This window comes from Kryptolebias marmoratus, linkage group LG8 (genome assembly GCF_001649575.2).
Source record: "Kryptolebias marmoratus isolate JLee-2015 linkage group LG8, ASM164957v2, whole genome shotgun sequence".
Lineage (NCBI taxonomy): Eukaryota > Metazoa > Chordata > Actinopteri > Cyprinodontiformes > Rivulidae > Kryptolebias > Kryptolebias marmoratus.
The window spans coordinates 18,491,182-18,503,426 of NC_051437.1; the positions used below are offsets into that span (position 1 = coordinate 18,491,182).

Consider the following 12,245-nt stretch of genomic DNA (forward strand, 5'->3'; position numbering starts at 1 on the left):
CAACTCCATGGTAACGACGCGAAAGTTGTTTTACCACGTGACAACGTGACCGTTTTTTTTTTGCCGCGACTTGGATATTTTTTCCAATGGGGGCATTTAAATATATAATATTCTATTCTATTCTATTCTATTTTAAATATACACTGTAAAACATAGATTGAAACATAAAGATTCCCAGTTTTGTCTTTTTATGTAATCTCTGTTGTCTTAAGTAAAAAATGCCACATAAATATTGTATTTTATGATATAAACCTAAAGGCCTTGAAGTTTTTTTTTAATATGACTCCTGGAGGGAATATTTCCTGTGTGCTGCCTGAAGGTTAGTAGCAACTTTCACAGTTTGCAACCTTTGGAGAACCTTTGGAGAACCTTAGGGGAGCGTTTTTTTGAAGTTCATACAATGTGTAACCTTAAGGGGACGTTCCCTAAAGGATACTGTTATTATTACAGTGTTATTTTAACTACATATCTCCAAAGGAAAATCAGTTGTGTGGGGATGAGGGCCAATTTGTACAGCCAGTCATTACTTTCTGAGAGTTTCATTAAAACCCATCAAGTGATGTGTTAAATATTTTGCTAACAAACAAACAGGGTTGGCTCCAACAGTGAATGCCAAGATTTTGAGACGTTGCGCAATGTGTTGCAATCGAAGTATGTGTTGGGGACGATGGTTAGCTACTACCACATCACATTTTAGCTCAGTTAGGCCTTAGATTGATGTTATGTCTAACCTTAAAATACTTGATTCAAATCAGGCATTTGAACATGGTTGGAACTGAACATTTCCCACCAACAGTGTGATTGGTTTTGTGATTTGTATTCTGACCCATTCTACAGTAAGTTTATCTTTGTTTTCTGTTTAAGTTTGGGGAAAAAAAATACCTGTCCTCATTTAGCAGTGCAATTCATTTAACACAATGTGGTAAACGCTGTTGCTTCCTTTTTGTCTTGCAGCCACTCTTTGTTGTTCTCAGCTGGAATGAATAGGGACTAGCTGTGTTTCCTCTTCTTTATCGTAACTTCCAAGATATTTCTCTGAAAGCTGCACGGTTTGTGATTTCGTGGTTTTCCCTCCCAGATTTGTCATGTTGGTCACAGCTGCTCAGCAGAAACGGTGACGTGATGTAAGTTGCGTTTGTCCCATGCGTGCACGGTTTGACTGGGATCTGACAAAGTTTCTGTCACGGGAGTTTTCCTCACTTCTCTTTCCAGCCACAGGATATAAGCAGCATTTTAGAGTTTGTTTTGAAGTGTTTACCATTTAAAAAAACAGAACCAGTTCAAAAGTGGTGCATTGTTTTAATTGTGGGACAAGGAGAACACCCTCCCATAAACACTTTGAGAAATTTTGCATCTGATCAGTAAAATTGCCTTGTATCAAAGTGAAACAATTCTGGAACATCATTGGTGGAGAAATGAACAGATTTCTGTCTGTTAATTAAAAAAAACAATCCCTTATATCTGTCACTTGGAATAACTGATCCTATTATCAGTGATAAATATAAAAGAAAGCTTTACAGAATGCTAGAAAATGCCTCCTCATGAACTGGACACAATGTTATACTTAACTACATTTCTCTTGATTATTTGGCATGCCTTTAATGCACTTTAAAGACAATGTTTTTGTTAAAACATGGAAAGCTTTTTTGTTATATCTTGGTATTAATAACTCCACAATACTTACAAGAGATTTTGTATTATAGCACTATCAATGTATACAGTCTTAAAATGTACAATACTCATTCTAAGTGCCCTTTTTCCTTTAAAAAAAAATCATGTAGTTAACAAGTGGCTGTGACTCCTGAATGTGTTTATGTTTATGGGCCAAGTTTACTTTGTTTGCTGTTGTTGTTGTCTGTACCAAAAAATGAGACAAGGAGAACACCCTCCCCATAAACACTTTGCAATATGAATGAGAAATTTTGCATCTGATCAATAAAAGTGCCAAAGATATGTATGTAACTGCAACATCTTTACTATAGTGTTTCGTTGTACTATTTTTTCGAGGATGGAAATACTTTCTTCCACTGGAAGAGAGGACCAGAGCCTTCCCTTTTCCTGTGGATGGCTGCTGAAGTCCAGCAGGTGTCGCTGCCAATGAGCTGCTGAAGTCTCGTGCCTCCCCAGCAGCTGCAGCACAGCGCCTGTCCGCCTGTCACTCAGGGGACCCGTGTCAACAGCAGAGGGAAGAAGACACGTAGAAGAGGAAATCAGAAAATAACGCTGCAGCAGACATGGACCTGCGGTCTGAGCTGCTCAAGTCCATCTGGTACGGTTTCACAGCCCTGGATCTGGAGAAAAGTGGGAAGGTGTCCAAATCTCAGCTGAAGGTGAGTGAAGGGGTCCTCTGCTTGGGAAATGGGACAGGAGGAAACGTTTTCTCCTCATGTCAGGATGGACACTTTGACTTGTGCTGCCTCATTTCCTACTTCAGCTCGACTTAGGAGATAAAAAAAAGCTTTTCAGGTGCTTAAAGCGCTGAACAAATCCAACCGAACATTTTGTTGTTTAATCAGTGTATGTTTGAGCGTGTGCTCCAGGAAATGAGGCTGCACTCTGTCTTCTTCTCATCATCTACATTTCCTGTGTCAAGCAATTTTTTTTTTCTTTCTTTTTTTTTTGTAAATCTTCGAAATTCAAAAACTAGGAACAATTTTGTTCCTTATATTTTGATAAATGCTTACGCTGCTGAAAGAAAGCACAATATGCACCTCTGTCTGCCAGGGGTTGTGAGAGTAACAGTTTGCTCTCAGTTTTGTAGATGAATGGGACCCTTCATCTCCAAGCTGTGCTCACACTGGGCCCTAACGTGCCATCTTGTAGTGCAAAGAGACCTCTGGCACTGGAGAGCAGCCTGTTGAATAGAGTACGCTCCCAGCATGTACGTCAAAAAGAACATTGTTACACCGAGAGCAAGGACAAAGTGGAAACATGCTGGGGACTGTTGTGTCTTGCTCCCAGCACCTCAATAAGGCCACTGTATTTTCACTGTTGTGCCATCTATTGCAGCTCAGACTCCATTTCCAGCCACCTCCACCTCGAGTCAGCCTCATGACCGGGCTTATCCCCCCCACACCCCGCCAATCACCACTCCCTGTGAGAGCACAGGCGCCACGTTCTGTTTGAGGCACTCAACAGGCAGGCTGTTTGTGCGCTGTGGCCTCAAAAGGTGGCAGATGTTTTAGAGCACTGGAGATTGGAGGCAGGATGTGGTTATGGCTCAGCACACACAGAAACTCGGTGTCTGTCAGCAGCAGACAGCTCAAGATGTTGCGCTGTCTTTGTGACAGGAAGGTGGAAAAGTAGTAATGCTACTCGAAGCTCACGCGCCCTTTATTCACTTTTAAACTCTTTAATCGTAGTGACTGTATTTGTACGAGCCTAAAGTGTTGATTCTGCATTTAATTCACTTCTCATCAGCAGTGACAATGTCTAAAGGGCTTATGAAAGTGTTAAAATCTTGCTGTCTGTTTTACATTTTACATAACTTAATTGCAAAATGTTAAATAGGAGGAAAGCAGCGAAGCAGAGACATGACATCACTGCTAAATTCAATTCCTGTGCCCCCGTTCTGCTCACGACTACAGGAAATACTGCTGATTAAAACACATACACCAAAACTGCACCTCTAAGGGAAGTTATTAAGCATGCACACAACATCTTATAATGCGCAACATGCCTTCTTCCACAACAGAAACTGTACGTTATTCTCTATACAGCTGCATGACATGTTATTTTCTCACAATTTTAAGCAGAACAGTGTATTGTGAAACATAAAAATGTCACGTAAGAGTTAGTAACCCTTGTCCTTGTGGCCCCCACTGTCCTGCATGTTTTAGCTGCTTCCCTGCTTCAACACACCAGACTGAAATAAACGAGTCATTGACAGGCTCCTGCAAAAGCACGTAATTCAGTTGTTTGAACCAGGTGTGTTAGAGCAGGGACACATCTAAAACATGCAGGACAGTGGGCCTCTGGTTGATACTAAATGAGGCCCTCTGAGAACCTACATCAAACCTTTGACTTGTGCCATGATCCTGGGTTCTTTGTGTGAATTTGAAATTGTTTTTGTCACGTTGTTCCTTGTGTTTTTCTTTTTAGACTTCCTTGTTGTTGTTCATTTGTTTTGTTGTTTTTTTATTCCTTGTGTTTAGTTCGTTTTCCTGTGTCCCTATGCGATCATTCAGTATTTTCTTTCCTCCGTCAGCCTTGTCCCTCAGTCCTGCCCCTCTGTTAAACATTCACACCTGCTTCCCATATTCATTAGTCTCAGCTGCCTCCACTTGTCTCACCACCCCTGGTCTATTTCTATTTACTGAACAAAATTATAAATGCAGCACTTTTGTTTTTGCTCCCATTTTTCATGAGCTGTGTTAGTTGGGTCTTCTTCTTACCTGAGATAATCCATCTACCTCGCAGGTGTGGCGTATCGAGATGCTGATCAGACAGCATGATTATTACACAGACGGGCCTTAGGTTGGCCACAATAGTTTGTTGTTGTAACTGACTTGATTGAGCAAATGCTCACATTCGACGGTGTATGGCCCGTTGGAGAGGTGTTCACGGATGAATCCCGGTTTTCACTGTACAGAGCAGGTGGCGTCGTGTGAGTGCGCGGTTTGCTGATGTCAACGTTGTGAATCCAGTGGCCCAGGGTGTCGGTGGGGTTATGGTCTGGTGCATTTTATTGGTGGCAGTTTGAATGCACATAGATACTGTGACAATCCACGACCATCACCTCACGTTGCTCCATTATGCAAGGATCTGTACACAATTCCCAGAAGCTGAAAACGTCCCAGTTCTTGCGTGGCCAGCTTATTCACCGAACCTGACACCCACTGAGCAAGTTCGGGATCCTCTGGATCGGCGTATATGACAGCGTGGTCCAGTTCTTGACTATATCCAGCAACTTTGCGCAGCCATTGAAGAGGAGTAGACCAACGTTCCACAGACCACAATCAACCACCATGAGGCAAATGGTGGTCACACCAGATACTGACTGGTTTTCTGACCCCCTCCCAATACAGTAGAAGAGTGGCCTTTTATTGTGGCTAGCCTAAGGCTCACCTGTGCAGTAATCCTGCTGTCTAATCAGCCTCTTGATTTAACACACCTATGAGGTGGATGGAGAAGAACTCGCTAATGTAGATCTACACAAAGTTGTGAACAATATTTGAGAGAAAAAGGCCTGTTGTGTACATAGAAAAAGTCTTGTATCTTTGAGTTCAGCTCATGAAAAATGGGAGCAAAAACAAAAGTGTTATATTTATATTTTTGTTCAGCATACTTACATTCTTTAGTTTGCTGTTTCTCATCAGCCTGTCATTCTGTTTGCCTCCCTATTGGCTCCCTTTGTTGTTCTTGTTGTTTAGCTGCTACATTGGCCTTTTATGCCTTTATTCATTAAAAGATTTCTTTTCATTAAGTGCTCACGCAAGTCTGCATCCTTTGGTCCTGTTATTACAATCCTGACAGTTTGTTTTGGTTGCAGAATTTTATAGAGCACGCAATTTTTTTTTGTTTTGTTTTCTAAAACTAAAGTTTGAAACTAAAAACAGAATGACTTGTAAGCCAAAGTAAGAACGCAGCAACCCACAAGCCAACGTTTCTGACGTCTTCCTCCAATCTCAGCATCGTCATCATCAGAGAAAAAAACAAAAGTGTGGATGGAGTCAAATAGAGCCCTGCTTCGAGAGTCGAGGCTCACAGAACTGAAAGCTTTCTGCAGGAGGAATGGGCAAAAATATCCCAAACAAGAACCGAAAGACAACACGTTTCCCAGTCATGACACTGGTCAAAGGGAGGCGTTGTTTTTAATTTAACATGCAAACTGCACCAACCGTATAATGACATAACTTTCCTCTTTTATTTAGAAGTTGCAAAACCTGTAAATATTCAAAAGCATCTCATCTTTAAATGAATATTGTTTTGCTAACCTGAGAGTTGTTTTGTGGTTTTGCTGTAATAGAAATGTTGACTGAGCACTTCCAAACCTTGGTAATATAATCAGAAGCGACATCTTGACATTTGATAAGGTGCAAAAAAAGATTCATGTGGCACCAAACCGCTTAGGATTTGGATTACCACCAGTTACATTGTGACATTGTTAGAATAGTTTGCAAACTGTGTTAAATTGAACTCCCTGACCAGCCCTGGCTTGTTTAAGCTGTAGCTGACGACTAAAAGGAGTGAAAATGTGTCATATTTCTGCTTTCTACTCTGCATCTGTAAGAGTTTTGTCTTCTTGCATTACTCAAAATATTAGTCAAGCATTATCTTCTTAAAAATCTCCAGTTTCCTGCTGACTATAGTGACACAACAGTTTTTTATTTAGTTATTTTCATCACAGTAATGTTTGTGGACACAGAAACAGCTGAAAATCAAAACTTCAGTTCCCTAAAGATCTAAATGTTCACTTTTTGTTTCAGTATGATTCCTCTCTACTTCACTTTTAAAAAAAAATCCGTCTTGTTCTGTGTGATGTTTCAGGTTTTGTCCCACAACCTTTGCACAGTCCTGAGCATCCCACACGACCCGGTCGCTTTAGAGGAGCACTTCAGGGATGACGACGATGGCCCAGTTTCCAGCCAGGGTTACATGCCTTACCTCAACAAATACATCCTGGATAAGGTGAATGACAGCGAGAATTCATGTTTCATTACAATCCAAGTGGAGCTCGGTTGCTTTTAATCCCTGCGTATGTGTTGCTTCAGGTTGTGGAGGGGTCTTTTAATAAAGAAAACGTAGACGAGCTCTGTTGGACTCTCACGGCAAAGAAGAACTACCAACCAGATAGAAACAGCACCTCAGTTCTGCCAGATCGGGACGCTTTTCGACTCTGGTGCCTTTTTAATTTTCTGTCTGAAGACAAGTACCCTTTGGTTATGGTTCCTGACGAGGTGGGTTCAACCAGTAAATATGTAAACACTGTTCAGTCACAGTTGTGTGAATGTTGAGCACTCACACTGTTGGTTTTCCTGTTCGTAGTTTCTTCCGTATGTTTCTCAGCGTCTAACAGCTTCAGCCGAGTTTCAGCTATTTTAACCGTTTAGGTACCAAAATGTTCAGGAGAGGAGTGCTATGACTTTTGGTATTTGTAACTTTAATACTTCTCAAAATATTTACCTCTACTTGACATTTAGCTCCTATTAGCTTTTAGCTACTGTTTTACTTACTTTAGCATTTAGCTGTGGTTTGGTTAATTTTTGCTTTTAGCTACAGTTTAGCTAATTATGAGTTTTGGCTTCTGTTTTGCTACTTTTAGCTTATATCTATTGTTTTATCACTGTTTGGTTGGTTTCAGCTCTTAGAAACTTTTTAGATCATTTTAGCTTTTAGTTCTCCTGGTTTTAGCTTTTAGCCACTCTTTTATGCTGGTTTTAGCTTTTAGCTACCGTATGATAAATCTTTGCTTTTAGTCATTGTTTTGCTGATTTTAATTATTAGCTATGTTTTGCTAATTTTAGTTTTTAGCTGCTGTTTCACTCGTTTCAACTTTTTGTCACTTTTCTGCTCATTGTAGCTTTTAGCTACTGTTATGCTTGTTTTGTTTGCTTTAACTTTAACAATTCAGATTCAGCTCCTGCGTTCACTCAGTATTTTTTTTTTTACAAAAAATGCAGACTTTTCCAGCTGATTTAGATTTTGCATCTTGTCTCCAGCTTCAGTCACATTTTTCGAGATGTTTTGCTCCAGCGTTGACTGTAATTCTGAGGCTCCAGTCAGTAATCTGTGGCCTAAAAATAGAACTGGATGTTGAACTGAGCTCAGCGGCTGAAAGTTTATTTCTTTCCACCATGGAACACGGCGCTCTTTTCATGCAGCAGTGTAGGCTTCTTTCTCACTTGCAAACACTGGTTTCGGTTTCCTGTTGTGCTGTACTTTTTTTTTTCTTTTTTTTACAGCCCCTGCCAAAAGAAAACCGCAAATTTCAAGGACAGTATTTTTTTTTACTCTCATAGTTTAAGAGAATGCCATCCAGTTTTATTTTGGTGTGTTTTTCTTGCACCAAGCACTTCACCACCGCTCATTCCACCACTCTGTGATGGAATGAGCGCTGCAGCGTTATTAGGCAGGGAGGTTTAGTAAAACGACATAAAGAAAGGGCTGTTTGTGTTGTTAGGTATGATTTATTTATATTTTATGTTTCAAAGAAAAGTGGGAAACAAACACTTTCTTTATCATTTAAAAAGCTCAGCAGTAAAATGTTACATCCTTTATATAAAAATCAAAAATTAGAGTTGACTAATTAAAAGGCTCTTGTTGCTCCTCGTGCATCTTGCAGCGAACACAGGTGGTTTAATCAGATAATCTTTTCTCCTGTCCTCTGCAGGTGGAATATCTCCTCAAGAAGATATGCATGGCGATGAGCATCGAGTTTAACTGTGTCGAGTTCGAAGACTTCTTCTCCCAGGACTCGGCGCAGCAGAGCGGCATCACTGTCTGGGTCTTCCTCGAGATGATGAACTCTGGGAAGATAACCCGGGGAATTGATAAGAGCATCATTAGCATGGCTGTAGAGGAGGTTTACCGGGAGATAGTTGGCGACGTTCTCAAAGAGGTAAGAGGCCGATCGGCTGGCGGAGACAGTTAGTCTGGTCTGAATGTGATGGTATGTGTTTGTCGGCTTGGTTGCTTGCAGGGCTATCTGTGGAAAAAAGGCCAGCTGAGGAGAAACTGGAAGGAACGCTGGTTCACCTTGAGGCCCAGCAACTTGTCCTACTTCACAGGAGAGGACCGTAAGGACTGCCAAGGGAACATACTACTGGATGGAAACTGCTGCGTAGAGGTAAAAACTGAATCAGAAATTATTTTCTTCTTCATCCAAAAACAAACAAACAAACAAAAAAAATCATCCTACACATTTAGTTTCCTTTACTGAGTCAGAACGCCCAGCTTCAAGGTAGAGGTTCTTAACATTAAGGTGGGGAATTCCCTACCACAAAATGGTTACCTGATATTTAAACATTCATCTTCAGCGTTTTTCTACATTTATCTGTTGTCACTGACTTTAAAACAAACAATAACAAATCAGATAAAATGGACACTGAAGTACTGTGTTGTGCTGCTTCAGAAGGGCTGAACATTGTGCTTCATTTGCTTTTATCAAACAAGTGAATTCCTCTTTAAACTAAGAAACGACTTCAGTGAAATTATTTTGAAGGAGGGTGACAAGTCCGGACCGTAGAGAGGTCAGTTTTGCACCAGGAGTTCTTCAGTTTGGAGCGTGAATGGACCCAGGAAAGGAACCGGAGGAGCCGGAGGAGCCGGAGGAGCCGGAGGAGCCGGGGGAGCCGTCTGATTGGCCTCTGATCTTTGCCCAGTCACTGATGTCTTTACTCTAAACTGTAGCCCTTTTAACATTTTGTGGATAATCAATCAAGAAAGCAAACTTTAATGTTGATAAAATTGCATTTATAAATGATTCTCAAGTGTTAAACAAAGATCTCCTGTGACCTGTTAGCGCTTGGGGTGAAACTTTGTGAAACTGACTGAGTTATAGCCACTTTCATGTTTGCTAAGGCCATTTAACTGTGGTGGCCATCTTTAATCAGCTCTACGGTAGATAACAGGCAAACACAGGCAATTATACGTTTGCCTGCCTTTTATGGTGGTGGGTGATAATGCCTTTAATATTAAAGTTTATGTTGTTCAAGATTATTGCTGTGAAGATATTAGAATTCATTAAACTGTTTCTTTAAACCACATTAAAAGAAGCATGCTCAGTAAATTAATTTTATTTATACTGTATATATCTTTACTGTTGTGTACTTTTTAACTTTCATTTTCAAAAAGCTCTTAAACTCTTTAACTGCCCGGTTTTCGATGCTCAGGCTTATCATATCGTGAATAAAGACAGAAGTGTTGGTTTTCGTGTTTTTTTGTTTTTGTTTTTTTTTGGTTTTAGTGTTTATTTATGTCTGCAGTTCACATTGGGCAACTTCTGCATAAATAAATTGCTCCAAATTCTTCACAGTTTTTGAAATATTGAGCTGTGTGTTCATGCAAAAGGCTCGCTGATAATGAATCTTTAACTTATAGGTGTGAAATGTGATGTTTTGTTTTATTTTTATGGCCCTTACAACAACTTTTTAGAGCAACGCTGCTGCTACTAAACGTTTTGTTTGGTTGTAAAAATGGATTTGAAGCGCAATCATTTGCTCTTCACCACTTTACAAAAACAAGGGTAAAGAGAGAAAAGGAAAACGATTGCAGAATGTGTTTATGGATATAACGAGCGTTTCCTGTTTGTTCAGGTGCTGCCTGACAGAGATGGGAAGAGGTGCATGTTTTGTCTGAAAACTCTTTCTAAGACTTATGAAATGAGCGCCTCGGACACCAAACAAAGGCAGGAGTGGACTACAGGTCAGACACACGCGTTCTAAAATGTAAAACAATCATAAAAGTTTTATCTTCCTCCTGAGACATTAATCATCATCATCTTCTTCTTCTTCACAGCCATTCAAACAGCCATCAGGCTGCACGTGGAGGGGAAAACGTCTCTCCACAAAGACCTGAAACTGAAGCGGCGGGAACAGCGCGAGCAGCGGGAGAAACGGCGGCAGGCCAAAGAGGAGGAGCTGCAGAGGCTTCGAGCCCTGCAGGAGGAAAGGGAGCGCAAGCTGGCCGAGCTGGAGCTCCTCAAGGAGGCACAGAAGCAGGCCCAGGTCCTCCTGGAGCAGGATGAGCAGAGGAGGCGCGAGCAGCACGAACAGCTCCAGCGCGCTCTGGAGGTGCAGCTTCGCGAGGCTGAGGAGGTACGAGGCAGACTGGGGAGAGACTGAACAAGCAGAAAGAGGGCGAAATGTGTGAACCGTTTGAAACTTTCTGTGCCTCTCCAGGCCCGGGTCAGCATGCAGGCAGAGATGGCTCTGAAGGAGGAGGAGGCAGAGAAGCAGAGGAAGAGAATTCAAGAGCTGGAGGAGATGCAGAAGCGTTTGGAGGAGGCGCTGCAGCAAGAGATCAAAGCCAGACTGGATGAGGAGGCCTTCCGATACGCCCAAGCCGGGTAGATGTTGCACAGTTTATGAAGCCACTCATCACAGCCATTTCAGCTGTAGGTAGAGTCACTTTTTGTGTGCAGGCAGCAGGTATCAAACTGAATTCATGTTGCAGTAAGTTCCTGAGGAAGTTGACCTGCTGGCAGAGGAAGTTGTTGCACGCTCTAGTTGTACGGTTTAGTTTGCCACTGACCTCTATTGGTTCTCTCAGGGCTCAAACGTCAGCTGATCGGTTGAAGAAGTCCAACGCTTGCATTTTCTGCTGCACTCAGGTTACTGGCAGAGGAGGAGGAGAAAATGAAGGCGCTGATGGCCCTGCAGGAGGAGCAGGAGGAGTACATCCTGAAGACGGAGAGGGAAAAGCAGGAGCTGAAGCAGGAAATGGAGAACAAGTCCCGGGCCCTGGACGAGGCGCAGAGGCAGCTGGAGGAGGTCCGAGCCAACCGGCACAGGGTTGATCAGGATGTGGTGGTGGGTAGAAAAAAAACACACAACATGCATTAAGCTCGGCCGGTCCATGAGGGCAAGTGGGGCGCACCTAAAAAAATAAATCATCTGCCCCACAAAGTCGTTCCTCCTATTAAACAATGTGAATTACTTCATTACTTAGCTTGCTGTGTATTGTTTTGATCTGTGTGTTCTTCAACTATATTGACAGTTTTAAATGAAATTTAAAATGTTTTTTTGGGGGAGGATTCATTCTCAGATTTTGACTTATTTGCAGTTAAGGGGTTGATTACAGGTCAGTAGATTTAACATAAAGCCTCTGTGTCCAACAGCAGGTTTAAAAATCCATTTATGAGACTAAAATTAGAGGATTAATGATCAGTTAGCAGCTTGGAGCAGACAGACGGAACATGAACCAAACACAGAAAAGTGAAGTCAGAGCGGAGATAAACATCAGGACATTTTCTTTAACATTGTAGGCCTATTTTCTGTGTCTGTAACCATCTATATCAGCCACAGGTAGGTCTTATTCATCTACTTCTGTGGTAGCTCAGTGGTGGATTTTGTGAGTTTGTAATCCCAATTCTGCAAGTCCAAAACGTTATTAAAGTGGTGTATATACAGGTGCTGGTCTAACTGGTCAGTTAGAATATCATGAAAAAGTAGATTGATTTCAGTAATTCCATTTAAAAAGTGAAACTTGTATATTATATTCATACATTACATACAAACTCATATATTTCAAATGTTTATTTCGTTTAATTTTGATGATTACAAATGACAACAAATGAAAATCTC

General features: G+C 41.3%; 1 protein-coding gene across 1 annotated transcript in view; it reads left to right on the top strand.

Moving 5' to 3' along the window:
• The first annotated feature begins 2,147 nt into the window (after window positions 1-2,147).
• LOC108244597 (DEF6 guanine nucleotide exchange factor) overlaps window positions 2,148-12,245 on the top strand; it is a 15,272-nt gene continuing 5,174 nt past the window's right edge. Inside the window, exons 1-9 of the mRNA XM_017430937.3 lie at window positions 2,148-2,330; window positions 6,490-6,630; window positions 6,714-6,899; window positions 8,333-8,560; window positions 8,642-8,788; window positions 10,257-10,365; window positions 10,459-10,757; window positions 10,842-11,008; window positions 11,273-11,471. Coding sequence (XP_017286426.1) covers window positions 2,235-2,330; window positions 6,490-6,630; window positions 6,714-6,899; window positions 8,333-8,560; window positions 8,642-8,788; window positions 10,257-10,365; window positions 10,459-10,757; window positions 10,842-11,008; window positions 11,273-11,471 — 1,572 coding nt within the window. The 5' untranslated portion in view covers window positions 2,148-2,234. The remainder of the gene's footprint in view (window positions 2,331-6,489; window positions 6,631-6,713; window positions 6,900-8,332; window positions 8,561-8,641; window positions 8,789-10,256; window positions 10,366-10,458; window positions 10,758-10,841; window positions 11,009-11,272; window positions 11,472-12,245) is intronic.